This window comes from Eretmochelys imbricata, chromosome 25, assembly GCF_965152235.1.
Source record: "Eretmochelys imbricata isolate rEreImb1 chromosome 25, rEreImb1.hap1, whole genome shotgun sequence".
Lineage (NCBI taxonomy): Eukaryota > Metazoa > Chordata > Testudines > Cheloniidae > Eretmochelys > Eretmochelys imbricata.
Genome location: NC_135596.1, coordinates 12,716,816 through 12,737,988, shown reverse-complemented (window position 1 = coordinate 12,737,988; position 21,173 = coordinate 12,716,816). Strand labels below are relative to the sequence as shown.

Below are 21,173 nucleotides of genomic sequence, written 5' to 3'. Positions count from 1 at the left end.
CCTAGAAAGGAAGATAAATAGGGGCTGTTCGAAACAATGGGCAAAATCATCTCCTCAAAATGCATTAAAAGCTTCAATCTATACAGATAGCACCACCTACTGAACTACTATGGAAATGCAGCTGAGAACAGTATGCTTAGGCCCCTAAAAATGTCAGGCTGATTTGGGAGTTTGGAACTAGAACCTTCAGGCCCTGAGAGTGGCAAAAAGGTGAACCATCCATCACGTAAGAGATTCAAGTTTGTTTTGTAGTCATCTCTTGCAGCAGACGACCTATCCACACCACAGACATAACCAAGTCTGGGAACCTGGTTACAACACAGTGGGGCCCCATGACATGGTTACAATTTGTAGCATAGATGACCACAATTGTGAAGTGCTCCGGAAGGTTGTTAAGAGTCCATCTAACTACAAATTGCAATAGTGTTTGAACCAGGTCAGAGGGGAACAGTGTTGTAAGCCAGTCTTCCGGCTCTGCTGTATTCGTAGCGTGGGCAGGCTTGCAGTGCTCAACCACTAACCCACTCATGCTTTCCTTCTAGGCTACTTCTGGGGCTTGCGCCAGAGGAGTGCAGGTGTCCAAGTGTGATCAGAGTCATGTCTGGGGTTCAATCACTGTTATTCTGCACCTTTCTTATCACTGACTACTATCAGTGTCTTTTATATGGTAAGACAGAAGAGAACACAATAAACCCATCCTATGGAGTGAGTGGTGTCCTGAGTGGTAGCACCCAGAGCCAGACCAGTGCTAGCCCCATGCCACGCTGCTCCTAAGCGGACACCACCGATTCAGCTGCTATATTAACATGTAACTGCTCTCCATGTTGGCATTCTATTTTATGCAGGAGCAAAAATATCAACGATCATCCCAACCCTCAAAAGAAGAGGTTACACTCACCTTGTGCAGTAACTGTGGTTCTTCAAGATATGTCCCCCTATGGGTGCCCCATTTCAGGTGCACATCTGCCCTTGATCAGAGATTTTCTGTTAGCAGTGTCCGTTGGGCCTGCGCGTGGGCTCTAGACAACCTTGTGGCGCACGCCAAGGGGCTACTGAACGGCATGGGCTCACCGCCCTCAGCTCCTTCTCTATCCAAACGTCCAACAAAACACAGTCCAAAGCAGAGGAGATGGAGGGTGAGCAGTGGAGCACCCACAGAGGGACACATCTCAAAAGAGCCAGTTACTGACCTCTTCTACTAGTCCCTGTGGGTGCTCCACTTCAGGTGACTCCCAAGCAATGTCTCCCACAGGGAGGAGGCGGCTTTGGAATGGAGTCTAAGACTGAAGACAGTACAGCAGCACCAAGTGCTGCATCAGATCTGACGGCATGGACCGAGGCAGAGTGTTTAGAAAAAGTATATGCTGAGGCCCACAGAGTAGCTCTGCACATCTCAGACACTGGAATGTTCTTGACTAGAGCTGTGGCAGCTGCCTGTGATCTGGTAGAGGGCTATTATCCTTCTGGGGGAGCGGAGCACCAGCTACACCATAGCAAGCAATGGTGCACCCAGAGCTCCAACTCGGAAGTCTCTGAGTAGAGATCATGGATCCCGGGGATCTCTCTGTGATGGAGACAAACAGTCTAGTCGATTTCCAAAATTGTTTGGTCCTATCTACAGAAAAGGCCAATGACCATGATACATCTAATGTGCGAACGGAGGTCTCACATGGAGATTGATGTGGTTGGGAGGTAAACACTGGTAGATGAATGGGCTGGTTAAGATGAAAATCCGACAGCACTTTAGCTAAGAATTTTGGCTGAGGCTGTAAGGAGACCTCGTCCTTGAAAAATACAGTGAATGGGGGTGCCATCCAGGCAAGCTGACATGATAGGTATTTGAAAGGCCGCCGTCACAGATAAATGAAGCAAGGAGCAAGTTGCTACAGGTTCAGATGGAGGTCCCAGGTGTGGAGGTTCCCTTAACAAGTCTAGAGGACAGAGTGAGCAAATATTGAAAACCCTTCTAGTGGGGGATGATATGCTAGTATCACAGCCAGATTAACCTTAACAGCTAATTAATACAGTGTGTTCTTCAAATCCAACAGGTAATTCAAGATGGCGGAGAGTGAAGAACTCTAGATAGCCTTGATGTGAGGCACTAGTTTGCACAGAGCGCATGTGAGGGCCAAAACAGACACTGTTAACCGAAAATCTCCGATCAAGGGCTCAAGAGGCACATGCGCACCTGACGTGGGGCACCCACGGGGGCACTGCTCAAAGAACATTCTTGCATCAAATGGTTGGAGCAGTGGGACTAGGACTCCCGAGTTCTGCTCCTAGCTCTGCCACTGACTTGCTGCGAGAGTGTGGGCATATAGCTTTGCCTCAGCTCCCCCACCATTATTCCTGTTTCCTGAAGGGGAAACAGACCCAGAGAGGCAAAGGGACTTGCTCACATTCACACAGCTAGTCAGTGGCAGAAGTGAGAAGATTAAAAAGCTTTGCACAAAGCAGAGATACTCCCCACAACAGAAGGTCAAAGTATTAATCTCAGAATTATTTTACGTAGAAGCAGTGCTTTAAGAGCAGGAATACCCCACAAGTCAGTGGATTTGAAGCCTGCACACATGATTACTCTTTAAAGATAAAAAGTAAGTTGATTCCCACCGTTACTTTATTTGTTCTACAGCAGTGCCAAGAACCCCCAAATGAGATCAGAGCCCATTGTGCAAGATGCTGGACACACAATAAGAGACCATCTGTGCCCCACAAAGCTTACAGTCTAAACAGATGACAAAGGGTGGGAGGGGAAACAGAAGCTCACAGAAGGCAAATGACTTGCTCAAGCTCAACCAGCAGGTCAGTGTCAGAGTTGGGAATGGAACCCTGGTCTCCTATGTCCCAGTCAAATCTCCTATACACTGAACAGTGCTACCTCTGCCTGGTCTCTATCATGGGAAGCTCAGCTGATGACTATACTGCTCACAAAGTTCTTCCAAAAAGCTGAGCTGCAGAGGGAAGAGCAGACTCGCTCTTCAGGCCTGTATGCTGAGCTTTTTAAGTGCACCAAGCAGACCCTAGAGGAGTCTCCCTCTGTCAAGAGCACAGCAGGATGCAGCTCCTTAGAATTAGTGCACTTAATACCAGTTGAAGCATTTCATATGGCAAGCCACAAAAGACAGTATTATTAACGCCCTGTCTCAGGCTCCAAGGGAGGAAGTTCAGAGCAGACGCTGAAAAGAAAGTGAAAGCAGAAGCTGTGCCCCCAATGGGCACCATTATGCTTATGTCTTGCTTTATAAGGCTTGGGCAAGGATCTTAACTGAATGTGCTTGCTTCAGAAAAACTAGCATTACAGCGCTGATGCTGCTTTAAATCCACCCTTTGGTGGGTTTGCCCTCCAGGTTTTAAAATCTCTCGAAAGCACATGAAATTGGAGCCATAGTATATGACTTGTTTCTATAAAGGAGATACTTGCAGCTCATTTCATAGGATTAGTCTACAGCACCACAGAACATTCAAAGCCTAATCTTAAACTCTGAAAGGGGCAAAGGCTGATAAACAGACTTCTCTACATTCATAGAATGCTTTGAGTGAGGCAGTTCTCCATCGGTACTAAGCCTGCTGGGTATTTGTTACAGCCACAGTTTTACCCCTTTTCATTCAGGTCATTTGAAAGAGACGCTCACCTCTAAGTAGGTCCGAGAGCGGAGGACCACAATCCTCTGGAATCGTGTAGTCCCCTTTCCCGATGTTTTCAAATAACTTATAGATATTATCCCCCTCAAAGGGATAGAGACCCGTTGTAATGTTGTATCTGTAAATGCAGAAAGAACAGTGTGAGGACAAATATATGAAACAGGTTCTAGTTCTGCAACAAGCAGATAAATCAGGAAAACTGGACGACAGATGCAGACTCAAATGCTTTCCAACTCCTCTCTTTACACCACTTTCTGACAGAAACTTCACACACATACACGTGAACCAGAAACTTACCAAGCTATTTCTCCTACAAGCTGGAAAGGAAGAGACTTTAAGCAAATACTTGTGAGGTGCTCAGATACTGCAAGGCTACGAGCCCCAAACACACCTGGACAGACAGGGATTGAGAAATGCCTGGTATGCAGCTACAGGCAGAGAGACTGGCTCAATTTCTCCAGCACTCTGGGCATTTGCTCCTGGATGTACCCACCATTCAAAAGGGAGTGGGAGCCCTAAATGCTCATATAGCACCCACAGCTGCAGGTCCCAGAACAACACTGTGCCCGAAGCAAGTCACCCATGGAAGCAGAACACAGTCACTCAGATGCTGAAGAATCCCACAGGTGGCAGAAGGGAGTGCAGGTCTACATTAACACTAGTCCATCATCAGGGCTCCTACTAGCCAGCACAAATCTGAACTAGGATTTTTTTTTTTTTGGAACGGGAGTAAAGATTTATCCAGGGTTCCTGCGCAGGTACTTACAACGTGACCCCTGCTGACCAGATGTCCACTTTAAAGCCTGAAAAGGTATCGAGGCCATTGGCAATTTCTGGCGGCTGGAATGCTGGCGACCCTTGGCTCGTTCTGCACGTATCGTCCTCTGCAAACGGATGCAATGCCTGCGGCAAGAGACAGACATTTGAGTGAACTCTCACGCAATCACAAACTCTTCAGAGATCAAGGATAATATCCACGATAAAAGCTTTACCCTTGTGAGACTCCAGGCGAGTCTTTGTCCATCTTGTGGGTCCAACTACAATAGACCACCGATAGTATTATATATTACAAGCAGAGCTGGTGGGGTCTCCTATAGTTAAGATGTGCTCTTTGACTAGAAAGTGTTGGCATATTTTCAGTTGCTTATAACTTTGCCCCACTGACTGTTTGGACCGAAGTTTTTTATGCTGTGTTTTTTTCCCAGTCTGATTTTTTAAGTTTCAGGTAAAAGAGTTTAACCATTTCAAAGAATGAGATCAGGGAAAAATACATTTTTTTGCCCATGTTAAAAAGGTTCTTACAATTCTTTTGTTGAGAAACTCTAGTACCTAGATGCTTGGACTTTGGCCTTGAAATTGAATGTTAGAGTCACGGATGTGCCTTTTGCTGTCCCTGTGAAAAGTCATCTAAACTCAGCCCAGGTATCAGACTCTAAAAATCTCAGTTTTCACCTGGTCTAATGTGGAAAACTTAGTATAAAATCATGTAATTAAAGTGGATTGTAACTACAGGTGAATGAATAATGCATAGCACAAGGGGTTGAACTAAAGTGGCACAGGCAACCTCAGTTCTGGAATTTCTTAACTTTTGAGTGCTTGACTTTTGCAACCTTGAAGTTCTTTTGATGTAGCTTTTTTGGACACACACGCTTGTGTCCCTCCAAGTCTCCAGTGTGTATGTTTACAGCTGGTACACTACAGACAGAGACGGGAATGGGGTTCACAAGCCATTCTCACATACCTCTGCCACTCCTAAATCGGATATTTTTAGTGTCCCATTGGTTGTTAGCAGGAGGTTCCCCGGTTTTATATCCTTGTGGACAATCCCTTGGCTGTGCAAGTATTCTAAGCCATCTATGAGCTGGCAAAAGTACCTAGAAAAAGTCAGAGGGGGAAAAAAAAAGATAAGTGATTCAAGTGACTGAAGCTCCATAAGAGCTATTGCCAATATGCATAGTGAGGAACACAGGTTGGGCCAACATTAGCCTTTGCTGCTGGGAAACTAGAGATTAGGTCCATTGTATGTTTAGCACAGAAGCGACTACCTGCTGCAGTTAGGCATCAGGACACTCCCACCTCCCCCACTTGGGACACCGAACTGTTCTAGATCAAAGCTCTCTTCCTATTCTGTATATTGTTGCAAGTTCACATGACGGGCAGCATAATACAGTTTGCAAGAATTCTTTTTTTACTTCGCGGCAGCTCAGCAGGTGTTTAAAACATGCAGTGTTCCACGTGATGCAAGCCGTGCTGGACTCCTACCTTCCTTACAATAACTCTTAGCAACTAGCGCTCTGTAGACATTACAGGTTGCACCTCATGCGGTCTCAAAGTGAGACACAGTTGCGTTCCTTGCCCTTTTATGTAGCGGGTTATCCAAAGCAGGGCGCACAAGCAGTTGTCCTTTGATCGGACATTCACAGATACAAAGTGACAGAGCCTATTCACCTTTGCTGCTGGGGTACACTGTGGAAAATGCACATCCAACCTCTGCAGGAACTCTGACCGGTAAGTGCTGCACCGAGGCAGTCTACTTCTGCATCTAACCACAAACCTGAAGTGGCTTCTCTCAACACATCGCCAATTTGTTTAAAGTCAAGGTACGGGGCAGAATTACTTGCTGGAAGCTACAAGATTTGGCAGAAGCAGAACGAGAAAGAAAGGGAAGTATAGGATTGACTGTTAGGAGAACCCTTAGGAGAGCTTAGGGCAACTAAATTCATTTCAACCCCTACTTCGCCCCATAGCTAAAGGTGCAGCAGCACCTGGCAAGCTGCAGAGGAGCACTAAATACCCTTTAAGTATTAAGGTTTCTTCAGCTGTGAGCTTCAAGGGAGCATGGAGTCTTAGTGTGCCGTTACCAAAATACACAAAACAAGACTGGGTACTAGACAGATTAAGCATCAGCAAAGATCTGTAATTTCTTCTCTGGTATTTAACTCTACATCTCCCTTCTCAGTTCACAAGAGGTCAGTCTCATCAGTAAAATGCCTCAATTTCCCTCATCTTTGGCTGAACGGCTCCAAAGGGCTTTCCTTTTTGTCCCCTTCCATTTACCATACTTGCCTGAGAGGAAAGGATTTCACTTAGATTCTAAATGCCCCACTCAGGTTGTGCAGGGCAGGATATTTGGAGTCACACTGCTGATGCTCTCCATTTTCTGTCATATTCACTTAACATGCCCTCCCAGTAAAACAAAATCACCATGGAACACCAGTAAGATACATTTTACCTGCTGCAAAATCTGGATCTAACTTAACAGCAAGTTTCACGTTTACTGCTGTGCCAATTGATTAGCGATGGGACTTTTATTTCCCTTCTCCAAACTGGAATCTCATTTTCAGAGGAAAACCTGATCACACCAGGTAGTGTTCTGAAGGAATCGACCTCTGTCAAGCCACAGAGATGCAGCAGGGAGTTCCACAAGGAGCAGCTCAACAGCACCCAGCATGGCCTCAGCTGTCTCTTTGTAGCTGCTAAGGCACATGCTAGGCAGAGCTTCAGAAAGAGGATCAAGGAGGCATCTCAGGCTGCTGAGGCACCAAAAAAAACACAATAGAAAAAAAGCTTTTGCATCCCAGAACCTTCCCCCCCACTCCACCCCACCCATCAGCTTTTAATTTTCTCCATGGATGGTACCTGATGTACTCTTTGCTCATAACAAATTTTGCTTTAAAGTGCAGCCAGCAGCCTAAGTGACAGAGCAGAAGAACCTCCACTTGAATTCAAGAGCCAGAGCAAAGGTGGGAGAGATTGATGGACACAACGTGGGTTAAGAACTGAAGCTGCACTTACCCGTGAGCCTGAAAGACTGGAAACCTTTTTTCTGGGACACTGTCAAGCATCTCCTGCATCCCGCACACACAATATTCCATCACCATATACGTGAAGGCAGAGTTAAGGAAGCACAGAGGTTAAATGCTCACCCAGGCAAGCACTGTGTTATCACCACAGTTCCGATTCTGTGCTGCTGGAGAGCAGCAGTACAGGCAGTAACCTTGCATGGTACGTGCACGGGTCATTATGCCACAAAGCCCATGTTTTGTTGGGCCCTCCCATTCTGCCTTCGTTAGGACAGCGTTTAAAAGGATGCATGGGTCCAATTTTGAAGCTGGGGAAAGGATTCCCTCATTTTGCCGCTTGCCTGTTTAAAGGGAAGGCTCACGGTGGCGGTGGCTCCATGCAGCAGTAACTTTCCTTAGTTAGGTCTTGTGGCATTCCCAAAGGAATGACCTCCCTTGCATTTCCCTCCAGTTCTGATCCTATGGAAGAGGAGGTGTCATCATCGAACCCTAATATTGGTGGCTATGTCTGATTTTTGCCTCTCTCTTTTGAGACCAGCACTTTTGATGGGGCCCATGGTTCCTAGAGCACCTTTGGCCATTCTGAAAGAGATAGCTGGACTCAGATTAAAAGACAAAGGATTTGGTGGAGGGGGGTGGCATTGTTTTAGGAAGAAACCAAGCATTCTTGCTTTCACTTTATGGCTTTTGTCCAAACCCAATAGAGACAGGGAACTCAGAAACAGGGCTGAGAAATTTTTTCCAGAGTCAAGGTCTGGGTTTCCGTGGGGTGATCTTTCCTTTCATTTGCCCCACTGCACCTTTGATCTCCAGGTCCGGGCACTCACAGGCCAGGGCTGGGGGAAGAGAAGGCTAATACTTGCCAGAGCTCCTCTTCAGCAATTTTTGTCCAGAATGGCAAATCCCAGGGAATCAATGAGAACTGTGATAAGGAAGGGGCAGGCAGGTTGGTGATGGCCTTAGAGAGGAACTGCCCTTACACCATTGTTTCATGTGCTCCCCACCGTACAGGGAGAAGGGCACTATCCAGCTAGCTCAGCTTTCCCTAGCTCAGGAAAGAGGGGCCTTGGCTGTCTATTCTTGTGCTGGGCAGATCTCACTCTCGAACACAAGCTGCAGGATGAGCATGTTCTCTCTACCAGCCTACTAGCCATGCTAGGGTCAAGCAGGACACGTGCTGCTGCAGTGCTCATGAGGAAAAAAGCCAAGAATCAAGTGGCTCAGCCCCAAAAGCCAGCCAACCAGTGTCACAGATCCAGGCTAATTAAAGCCCAACATACACCGAAATGTCACATTGAAGGTGTTGGTTTAGAAAAGTTTTTGATCCAAAGACCAGGATGCTCTGCAATGAAGAGGTCTGTCCACCCTGTCTGCAGCTGCGGAGGCAGAACAAAACTGGCAGGTCTTCACCTGAAGATGTGTATCCCTAAAGCAGCGAATGACAGGTCTAAAATCCACCAGCAGGCTGAAGTCTCATTGCAAACATTGTGGACTTCACTATGCTGAAGAAGTTAGAGATCCCAGGACACCTTTCAGGAGGCTAGGAGTGGTTATTCCCAATGCCCTGGACAATATTCCCTCTTGAAGTAGCAGTGTATTAAAGTCAGCCGTGCAACGAAGCGTGGTATTCTTCAGTTCCTGTCCCAAATTTACAGGGTATTGCCGTGTGCTGTTTAAAAGCGGCAGCTTATTACCACAGAAGCAGTAGCATTTCCGGGGTGGGGAAAAGCTGTTTTGGGAGCCTCTGGATACTAAAACGTCAGGCGTTATAAAGTGGCTTTTGCCACCCAGACACTTTGGCATTTGTTCCCCTCTCCAGAACAAGCTTTGCATTTGTGAGGTACCTAGCGGGTAAACAACTGAAGCAACTTGGCTGCCAAAAGCAACAGTCACCGTTTTTTTCTCCTCCCACGGGACTCTCGGGCAAACAGAAAACCCTGCAGGCGCTCGCATTAAACCCACGGGTAGCCTGAGACATCGGGTGGCTATGGAAGGGCACAGCATCTTTGGGATGCAGACAAGGGAGCAACGTAACTCTGGGAACAGGGTCTCTAGGAGTGCAGAGCATTAGTCTCACCATTTTAATCACTCCTGGCAGATACCTTTTCAGCCTAGGACAAAAAAACAAGTTGCTGATCTCCACAGATGCTGTGACAACTGTTCCAGGGCTACCAACAGCCACAGTTTTAAACGGGATCCTCATGAAGAAGTTGCACTTCTGTAGCACTTTCCATCCTAGGCTCTCAAAGCACTTTGAAAGCCTATGAAATCAGCAATACTGCATATCTCATTCAGGGCTTTTTTCCAGAGCGGGAAACTGAGGTAAAGAAGATATGTGACTGACCCTAGGTCTCACAGCAAATCAGGGGCAGAAGTGGGAATAGAAACCAGATCTCTCAAATCTCACTCACTTGTTCTAACCACCGAGGGAGCAACCGGGCTGGTTGCATAAAGAAGGGAATAAGTGGGAAGCCAGCAACTTTCCCACCTTCAAACAAGTAATGCTAAAGCTAGCTCCTACTTCATGGGAGTCTCCCAGAGCGAACGCCAGCTATTGTTCCTTTCTAGAAAGAACAATCCGCTTCCAGTTTTAACTAGCTGCCAGACTGTGCCTTCTTCCCTGCCCTTATCTGGAGCTGATCCTTCTCTAGCTGACTAACTAGATTAGAACCTAGACATCATCCAGGCTGGAAGGTTTTACTGAGTATATTGATTACAGGCAACCATGAAAAGGCTGAAGCTCTCATTTCTTCCAGTCAATAGGGCTCTCCTCCCACACACAATTGCATTTATTGATAATAGAAGCCATCAGGAGAGGGTGCCAGCCGGGAGTTTGCTTATTAAATTGGGTTTATTTTCTGCTTGGATGAGGCTCTCCATTCATCTCCAGTGCCGCCCTCCCGTCAACAGCAGATCTGCTCAATGGCCTGTTAACTACCAAAGCCCCTTTTTTTTTTTTTTTTTTAAAAATCGATTTATCATAGCTTTCCTGGTACCACAATCAATGAAGCCTGTGACCAGCCAAGCAACTTGTTAAACACTGCATTGCCAAGCGTAAGCATTTCACTACCACCACCTTAGTGACCCCAAAGGTGGGTGACACTGGCAAAGCCATGGTGGAGCAGAGGTTCAAAATAGGTCTCTCCGCTGCTCTTCTGGAAACTCACTTTTCAATGGCGAAACCTTTTGCTTCCAGAGCCAAAGATGTTCTTTTATAATGGCGGGGGGGAGGTGGGGGAGGAGAAAGGAGACGCACCAAGAGTTATTCAAATTCTAAACTAAAAAAAAAAAAATGGATGATTCTGATGGACAATGTTTGTAGGCAACACATCTAACTTAAATCATTCCCCTCCCTGCTATCCAGTTCCCCAAAGCCTCAAAATCCATGATGAGGCTTTGTTCACATGAGCTGAGCCATTGCCACGTTCAGACAGTTCGTGCTAGAACAACAATTTCCTTGACCTGCAAGAGTCCCCCCTCTGACTGCAGTCAGAGAGCCATGCTAGCAACAGCCATGGATACAATGCGACTATGACCCTGGTCCACACTTAAAAATTAGATCAACCTAGCTAGGTCGCTCAGGGCTGCGAAAAATTTTGCCCTTTGACCACGTAAGTTAGGTCAACCTAACCCCCGATGTATTCGCAGCTAGGTCAATGAAAGAATTCTTCCACTGACCTACCTACTGTCTCTTGGAGATGTGGATTAACTACATTGTCAGAGAAAACCCTCCCACCAGTGTAGGAAGCATCTACACTGCATTGTGCAGCTACGCTACTATACCATTTGTAAAGCAGACCTAGCAGACCTGTCACAATGCTAGTTCCCTTGTGGACAGGGCCTTCGCAGGTCTTGCTATAAAACATGGACCTTTGGAGGCTGTCTACACTGGGGAAATTTTCTAACTGGTTTTAAAATTAGTTCAGCTACTTATCTGGTTAGTTCACAGTAAAATCCTAAGTAGACATAAGGCACATGTACTGTTTACTGCAAGGCATCTAGGAGAGGTTAGCACTATACCCCCATCCATGGCTGACCTTACTTAGCTTATGTGCCAGTAAAACGAAAGTGCCTTCTCTCCACTATGTTTTCACAGTGGGATAGCTAACCCATGTTCATTATCATGTGATAAACACATGTGTCCACTGACAAAGGCATAACCTTAGATAACTTCTCCAGGGTAAAGACCCTTCCTGCAACATGAAACTTTGCCCAATGGCTGCCCTCACTTTGTCTCTCAATGTAGCTGTTTACACATGGAAAGTAAGCAGGCTTGGGAATAAACTCAGAAGCCTCATGGGAATTTAGAAATGGGAGAAAAGCAAATCCAGTGGACTGAACAAAAATAAGGCAGCCGGAGCTTGGAAATTAAACAGTCAATTCCAGTGTTACCCAAGAGCACAGTGCTGGTGGAGAGAGGTGTTCAAAGATTATTAGGGTACAGAGAAGAAGGAAAGCAAAGGTGGGGGGGAGAAATCACCCTCTCTGGCTTTGCTTATTGACACAAGCATTTCTGAATGACAGCTATGAGCTGTCATCACCATTTACAAACACATGATGTCTCCCTTGGGCTCTTTTTCCCTTCTCATTCGGAATTTCAGCTTATTTAATTAAATGGCAGCTTTCTGTGGACAGTAATTGAATTATCCAGAAGTAACTGACTAAAAAGATCAAAATAAGGGCAAAAGTTGTGATGCAGTTTTTAATACTGATGACTTGGTTGCAAAGGCTTCGATCTAATTAAGTGCCGGATTAAATTAGCTGGTCACTGATGTACTGTAAAGGGAGCACTCCGTATTTAGAAGCCATTATTGAAAATAAATGCAACTATTTAACATGGAAAACAACAATGGTTCGACTCAATAAGGTCAAATTGGTTTAAGCCAAAAGGCACTTTGCTGGAGTGTAACAGCCTCATTAGGAACTGTCTGGCTGCTCACTTTGGTTTAGTCTCCTTTTCAAAGTAAAAGAGCAGAGTATTTAATTAATTTCTTAACGTTTGTGCAAAGCTTTGAGGATGCAGCAGGCCATGGAAGTGCCAAATATCATTTTGATGTCTTGGTGTTTCTCTTCAGAAATCACAACCCAAGGCTCAGTTTCAAAACCATAATGGTTTGGTCTGGAAAAGTCACGCTGCATATTCCGTGGGAGTGATGCGTTTCCCATCTATCAGGTCTATCATCAGGTTTAGGCTGTCTAAAGCCATGTCTACACTGCACACCTTACAGCGGCACAGCTGTGACGCTAAGGTACGTGGTGTAGCTGCTCTTTGTTGGCAAGAAAGAGCTGTCCTACCAACATAATAAAGCCATCTCCAAACAGGAGTGGTAGCTTGGTTGGCGGAAGAGCATCTCCCGCAGATAAAGTGCTGTCCACACCGGTACTTTTTGACGGTAAAACTTTTGTTAGTCGGGGGGGTGTTTTTTTCACACCCGACTGACAAAAGTGCAGGGTAGACATAGCCTAAAGCAGCGTCAAGGGACGTTCAAGGGATCTGGAAAAAACACAAGGTGGCTTTAGTCAGTCTGGAAGCTAGTTCTGACCCGTTAAGAACAAGCAGCAGACTGCCTCTAGCAAAGGACTCCAGAATTCAGTAGTACACACTCCTGCACAAGGAAGGCAGAAGTGCTGGCAGGCATCTGTACTCCAGAGAACAACTGGATGGTTTAAAAAAAGGAAAGAACACCACACCTGAGGCCATGAGGGAACAGCATTACAAAAAGGAATTACTCCATTTTGCTGCACACACAGTGTGGGATCTGTTTACAAAGAGGAAGGCACTGTTAGCTAGTAGTAAGGGCAGGAGGTTGGGAACCAAGACACCTAGGTTCTATTTCCAGCTCTGATTTACTGTGTGACCGACAACAAGTTCCAGTCTTTGTGCCCCATCTATAGACAGTTCTTCTACTTGACAGGAAATGTGGAGAACTTGAGGAAATGTGCTTGGATGGAAAGTGCTACCGAGATGCAGAATGTTTGTTAACACTAGTGAATAATTTCAAGCCCAGGAAATACTAAAATGGGTGTTAACCAACTAAAGCAGAATCCTTTAGAGACACAGAACATCAAATCTATGAGGATTTAGAACTGTCACAATCTAAGTAACAAGCATTAAAACCTTCATATCAACACCTGAGTGAAAATCAAAAGGATATATTTTCTGCTTCTCTTCGTTATATAATACGTCTACCAGCTGGATGACATTTTTGTGTCGTAATCGTCGCAGGAGCTGAATTTCCCTGGAGGAAGAAAGAAAAAAAATAAGAGTAGAATTGCTTCAATTGTAAAGTAGTTTTAGACCATGCTAATCCCAGCTGCTTCACCCAAGATTAGCGATAAATTCTGTTTGACTGACAGAGCTTTGAGCTTGTTTTTGGGGTTTGTTAACCCAGGGTTAGAACCTAAAAATACTTGTGTTAGTTGACTACAATCAAAGGCAGGCATCCTTTTCAAATTACTGCTGCCTGGCCACTCAATACTCCTGGTACAGGCATTCTGGTTCACCAGTGCACAAAAGCAGAACTATACCAGGGAACAACTGCAGCTGCTCTGGTGCACCAAAATCCAGAAACTCCGCAGGGAACCAAGCTCCAAAGCCTAGTGTAGTGGCTGGACCTGGCTTGGCATGATCAATAACAGAATCCTGTTTAGCAGTAAATACTATAGAAAAACAGTCAGTTGCAGATATATGCTGCTTTCTTCTACATTTAGATAGCAGCACAGTCACTCGTTAGAAGCTGGTAACCCAGGTTCCAGCCCCACCTTTGGTTGTTTTTCAAAATACAGATACTCACCACTACCACCAGAAATGTTGCACCATATTGCCCATCTCATGCAAGAAGAGCCACATTATATACTCCTGACCACCCATAGTGCCATACTTCCTCCACAAACCTTGGAGAGGAACTAAACCGAAGCCTGGGGGAACACCACAAGTAATACTTTGAAGAGCTGGCCCTGCCCAGTACCTACATATTCCAAAACTTTCAGTTACAAGTCAAATGACAGATTCAATTCTGACAGACATCTAGCTTTCTTTGAAGATGTAAAAGAAAACTGTAGTAATGCAACTTCACCCTGCTACTCGGTTTACAGGATTGATAAGACAGGTGCTTCTAGGGAGAGAATTCTGATCCGAGGAGGGGCACCCTCAAGATAAATCCTAGGTTTAAAATAAGCTTGTGTTGAGAACACCTGAGTTCACTAAAACAGACGATTGGTTTTTTTAAATCTCATTTACTTTCACCATCTATTGTTATGTACCAACTTTCAATTTCCACACACAGAGTCCAGATTTTGGTCTAGGTAACTCCTGCACTCTGTAAAGCTGTAGCAAAGTGCAAAAAAGTTAACTCGCTTAGGCAGGCTCATGCGCAAGGATAGAGATCAGCGTGACTGTGGGCAAGACACTCCACCTGTTGGGCTTCAGTTACCCCCCCTTCTGAAAGACAAAGATAATACTTTAGAGTGCTTTAACATTTACAGACAGCGTTTTACACACAGAGCACTCTAAGTATTTGCATTGTTTCTAGGCAGTTTCTGTTGCATCACATGCACTAGTCCAAAGCTGTTGCGTTTCCTCCCAACACAGCAAGAGGATGTTTAATTGAGAGTAAGGAAATGGTGGAATTGTTCACAAGATTCAGCCGTGCTGGCACACAGTGTTGGGATGAACTACAGCATCTGTCAACCTAAAGCTCATTTTTCATTGCAACTTTCTTTCCAGGGTCGATCTGGTTGCCAGGTTATCCATCAAGTTTGGCTAGGCTTATTTCACTCAATGTTTTACAGAGGAAGACTGGGGGCAGGTCTCCTCCCCATTTGTCAAGCAAGGAACAGCAGAGCAACTGCAAGCTCAACAACAGGAAGAGCAATCTAATGCTATGTCACCCTACATAGGAAGCGGATCAGAGGGTTCCACTGGCATGTCATCCTAGATAGAAACTGCTTGCTAGCAAAGGAAGACACTGCACAGGGACATCCAGGCCCTGCAGACTGCTTGCCTTTACAGGATATGTCTTTCTCCAACCAGTGACTACAGATGGACTCTGCATCCTTTCCAATCAATAGTTCAGGGTAGAAGTCACAAAACTACCCTGAATTCTATAATATGCAGGAAGCAGCTTCATGGAGTTTTTCCCAGATCAAGCACTCTAGCAAGAGACACTAGAAGGCTAGAATTCACAGCTGGCCTCTGTGTCTGCGCCCCAGAGATGGACCATGAGTTTTACATAACATCTACCAAGCTGTTTGGATGCCCAGTTCTAATAAACCTTTTCTCTCTGCACGTCATGATTCTGAATGTATGAACACCATCATCTGTGGTTACATGAGCTAGAATAAAATTGCTAGGGCTATCAGCGCATTCATCAGCAGCAAGAGAAGCAAGAAATAGGACTGTACTGTGTCACAACACAGGGTAACACTGGATATTTAGGTGCATTACTCCTTTTGATACATTCTACCTCAGGGCACTGCAAAAAAAGGGATAATAGACCAGATACACCATCATTCTGTTTCAGGGGGACAATTCTTATGTTCCTCATTTAAGAGAGCTTCAACTTGAAATCAAGTGTTTTCCAAAAGGAGTTAAAAAACCAATTCCAAGTACTACACCTTACCTTAATTCCTATGGTCAACTGTTGTTTTATAGCCACTTTTAAGACTACTCCTTCCTTGTTCATCATGCACACAAGGCTTCCACAAAACACAAGAAACTAATCAACTGACTCTGCATGATTTCAGGCAGATGCCAAAAATCAACTAAAGAAATTCAGAGTCATAAAATTTAATGCCAGAAAGGACCAATTAGATCATCTGGTCTGACCTCCTATCTAACACAAGATCAAACTGGAGTAAGATATTTTCCCCTCTAATATATATGAGAGAGAGAGAGAGAGAGAGAGAGACACGGAACAGCTACGATCACTAACAGTAAATCAAACAAAATTTAAAAATGCAAGGATGACTATTGAGTGTTCCATAAGGTGTCCTGACAAAACAAGAATACTTCATTAGACAGTTAAACAGTAAAGAGTGCAATATGAGGTTAAGAAGTTTGCAATTAAACATTCTATACTTCAGACAAAGGTGTCAGCACCTGCATAACACCCTTCTCAGTCACTGCCGATGGGTGCCCACATGCTCTGAATACATGGGGATGGGGAAGGGACAAGGACTTGTTACTTCAACTCAAGCTTTTCTTGGTTACTATTCCATATGAGAATTAATTAAGGAATGTTAATTATGCAAAGAGAAAGCTTACACATGCTACCGCTCTTCCTGGAGTGGTTATTCAAGGAGATGCACCCTTGATTACTTGTGTGTGTATAAAGGAAATCTATAGTTTTCCTGCATTACCGTAATCCATTCCTCATCTCCCGCATTGCTTTAACACAGGAGAGTTAGCTATCAATGGTGCCTTGAGACTGAGCAACATCATCACTGTCCAAGTGCATTACATATCACACCGCATATTGGATCCATAGCCATAAAAGGGAAGACAGACATCTCAGAGACTGCGAGGGGAGTGGTGAATCACAACATCATTGCAGCAGCCCAGCAAGAGTTGTTTAGTGTTCAGCTTGTTCCAGAGGTCTCCACTGGACTAGAACCACATCCTTCACCTTTTACTATCTATGTACTAAAACTGCAGATGCAAGAATTAGGTACAGGTGGATCATGCTGAATAAAAATCCAAATTCCTCTTATGCAACAGAAAACTATCTAGGCAGCTCCATAGTAACCTCTGCTGAAGTGACGATTTGTTCCAAATTAATGCCAAACATTCACATGGATTTAAAGTGTTTGGAAAAAATATTGCATTTTAATGGGACACTGGTATCTCAAGCCCTAATTTTAGTTTCCGAAGACAAAGTTTTTTTTAAAAAAACATAAAATGGTTAAGTTTTTTTAAAGTACATTTGTTTCCATTCAGACATCCCCCCATAGCATTTGCAGTCCACACAAGGAAACTATTGTGTTAACACAGGAGGGCCTGAAAACTGAAGCCAACTAGAAACAGAGTGAATCTGAGTGGCTTATTTTCAATAGCCACAGCAAGCGAAGCATAACAGAAGATATTTACATAAAAAAAAATCTTACATATGTGGGAAATTTTTTTTAGAAGTCTTAAAAAACACAGGGCAAGACGACTGCATTCAAATTCAGTTTTCACAAGCTACAGGGTTAGACAGGAAGTAGACCTTTTAGCCTCAGGTAGAATCTGACACTCCCTTTTAATCAAAATATTTTCCCCACGTTAGAACATAATCCATGTGGCTGGGCTTTTGTACGCCAAGCACACATTTAAAAAAAAATAACCAACATAATGAGGAAGGCAAATACAGCTTAAAGTGCTTGGGTTCCTTTTATGTTGCAGAGTTATAGTAATGTATGTGCCAAGTTCTTATTACAAGCAATATGCTAAGAGAGCAAATGCACAACAGCCAGAGGCTTTAGGTGCTGCAGAACTATCTGCAGAGGACGGCTAGACATTTCTTAGAAGTGGGAGATAAGCCACCCCCTCTCCACAGCGGTAGCACCAGCAAAATAACCTTGGGTGCCTCCCCTGCCCTCTTATCCAGTGGATACTAGTTAGAGATAGAATCATGGGACTGCCTAAATGACTCCCTCCACCCATTTCCAGCCCTGTTCTGTCTTTTGCTCCCTAAAACCGGGAAGGGGGGGGAGCTTTGTGCAGGCAGCATACATTTGCGAAAGGTTTAACCTCCAATCACTCAGTAGCAAAACCTGCTGGCAGATTAGCTGTGGCTTTAACAGAGCTTTGAAAAGGTACAAGGGCCCCAAGCCCAGAAAAAAAGGGGTTACAAGCGAAACACACACATGGAAAGTAGGGGAACAATGTGAGCAGTGAAGCCAATCTAAAGGGCCACAAGGTGAGCCTGGACTCTGTCTGAAAGAACGTCTGTCCTGCTAACAAGCAGAACTAAAGCTATTATTCCATTCCACATTCCCCAGGTTCACGGAGCATCTTCTTCTCCAGCAGGCAGAGCCAGCCACCCATGTCTCCACTGTGCATGGGCTATTCCCGTTCACACAGCGGACTTGTACACTGAACCTGTTTTCAGCACAAAGGGATTCAACATGGGCCATTCAGGAAACACCATGTAAACTAGACACAATACTTCAAGAAGAGGAGCAGCCCACTTCTTTCTGGTGTTTTCACTGGACTACAAAGGGGACACCCAAAGTTGGACTGAGGGCTCCACAAGCACGTTGCTAGGAAGCAGAGAGCCAGATGCAAGCTGCAGTGTGACACAGTTTGCAGCCACCATCACCCTGGGAAGAGGTGCTGCCTGAGAGAAGGAGAGAATGGAATGCCATTCTGGCCAAGCGCAGCATGGCATACTGGGGTATGGCTTTGCAGACCACACCTCCATAGCCATATCACAGGTTTCCATGGCCTCTTATTTTAAATGGGCAAGTTTTAGTTTGGCCACTTATGGTTGAGGTGAACTACCAGCTGAAAAGAAAGTTCCACATAAGTTCCACACAATTTAACTGTATAGCTAATGTCAATGAGCCTCTTCTGGAGTGAGCCAATGAGTTAAATGTAACAATTAAAGCTCCAAATAATCTACAGCATGGGCAGTTGATTTGTGTTTTTCCACCCAAAGTGGACGACAGAGTTATGCAAAATGATGTTTGTCTTCTATAGAAGAAAATAAGCTTTTCCATTTTTGGATATTCCACTGCCATGTGCTTGTGAACATTTCTGATGAACCTGCCACAAAGGCCCACAATATGCCACAAATCCTAAAAAGAAAAGCAAATCTGCAATAAATTGGAACTGACACAAAGATGACATTATCCTCCCATGCATTAGACAAGTTGCTTGAATAGTTCCAACTAAATCACAGAGACAATATGGCCCTCAAGCTGTGGACAGAAGTTGACAATACAAAGAAATTTTTTTAAGTAGGCTGCATTAACCTTTCCAAGTCTATACATGGTAATGGTATAAGAAGATAGCCCTTAGTCCTACTAAATATTTGGAAATCAGCAAGTTAAGACTTCTCACTTGTTGTAGGGGATACTGGGTAGACTCAATAGACATCTAAAAAGTCTTCACTGTGCAGTGATTTAGAAATTTTAAATCAACCTCCCCCTTCCTTCATTTAAGAGTAGAGCTCTTTCACCCCACTCTAATACTAGTATTCCCACTCAGTGTCCATTAACATGGCCTACAGCTAAAATCACCCTGTGCTTTGACTCTGCCAAATGTCCCAAATGAAGCAAGACTGGATCAATATTTGGAAGAGGATAAACAAGAACAGAGAACGAACAGGGATTTGCAGGAGGTGCATAATAGCTGTCAACTCACTCAGCACTGAAGTACCCTGGCATGGTGGTCTGGGAATGTACACACAGGTAGGAAGGGACTCCATGCTACTTAGAGATACACCAACCAAAAATCTGCAGGCCACCATGTCCAAAGTTAGGCACCCAAATCAAAATCTGGGAGCCTAAATAAGCAGCCTTATTTTCAGTGGTAACCAGCACTCAACACCCAGGGATGGATTAGGGTTTTGTGGGGTCCCTGGGCCAGAACAAGTGGGGGCCCCTCCCCACCTTCAGTCGCCTCCGAGCTCCCCTTCCCCCCCGGCACTCCTGCTGGGTAAATGGGGTCAGGGCACAGTGGCTTGCTGGAGCGCCAGGCAGGCAGAGCAGGGCAAGCCCCCATGCCCCAGCCTCGCTCCCCAGCTGGAGCACTGGGCAGACAAAGCAGGTCGGCATGTGGGGTCACCCATTTTCCCGGGGCCTCCCAATTGGCCGGGAGCTCTGGGCACAGGCCCCGTTGGCTCAGTGGCTAATCCGCCACTGTCACCACCACCTCCTTTTGGATAAGACACAATACAGATCCCAACCACTCATCACTGTAATCTGCAGCCATACAGAGCTCTGTCTCTGTGGAGTCATTTGCAGACTCTGGGCCTAATATCCCACCAATGCACTTTTAAAATAAAGTAATGTAATAATACCACCACCCGCTAGCTCTTACGTAACTTTTCCTCAGTACAGAATAAAGAAATTAGTCCCGGTATACATGCTAACATTTCTTGAAATATCCTGCTTAAAATTCCCCAAGAGGCTTTTGGATACAGTATTATTTACATCCCATTCTAAATTGCTGTGCTCTGTCAAACTGCTAATGGGTTCCACCCCAGCAGTGACTGCACTTCATTAGGAGAGGATGCAATTCTACATTTCTGCATCAGTCTGTATAGTGCTTTGGGATCTTTTCAGAAATGCGAAAGAGTTAAGATTATGAACAGAAGTTTTCCTTTTCATGAGCAACCTAGCTGTAACACCGCTCTTTCATTGACAGCACAACCCAGAATTCAACAAGTGGCTAAAGGACAGTTGCTATGACATTGGCCACAACATTGGAAGCTGGCAGCCCATGCCCCTACACAAGTTTAATACAAAACGTTTTGTCAGGGTGCATTTAAGCCAGGTTCAGATTAGTACAAGTCTTCCTGATTTATGTAGCTTCCCTCCCTTCTAGAGTTCACAGGAGGTTTCTGATCTTGCTCCCCAGTTCCTGGGCTCAGCATCTGAAAAGACAGACAGTTCCAGGAACAGGCAGCAAAGTGCCTTCCAGATCTCCATACCAAATTCTCCACAGCTCATCTCCTGAGTGACTTAGCAAGTTAATTGCCCAAAACAATGCCACGGTCTTCATGTGACAGCGTAGTGCAAACC

The 21,173-nt window shown here is 45.0% G+C and overlaps 1 protein-coding gene across 3 annotated transcripts in view; it reads right to left on the bottom strand.

Moving 5' to 3' along the window:
• Nucleotides 1-21,173, bottom strand: part of STK11 (serine/threonine kinase 11) — a 73,441-nt gene that overhangs the window by 35,338 nt on the left and 16,930 nt on the right. For all 3 annotated transcript variants that reach the window (XR_013348734.1, XM_077841899.1, XM_077841898.1), the window contains exons 2-6: nt 13,601-13,684; nt 7,438-7,527; nt 5,384-5,516; nt 4,409-4,545; nt 3,633-3,760 (exon numbers count right to left, since the gene is read on the bottom strand). Coding sequence is in view for 2 of the 3 variants with exons in the window: in XM_077841899.1 (XP_077698025.1) it covers nt 3,633-3,760; nt 4,409-4,545; nt 5,384-5,516; nt 7,438-7,527; nt 13,601-13,684 (572 nt within the window). In the remaining variant the exon portion in view is untranslated. The remainder of the gene's footprint in view (nt 1-3,632; nt 3,761-4,408; nt 4,546-5,383; nt 5,517-7,437; nt 7,528-13,600; nt 13,685-21,173) is intronic.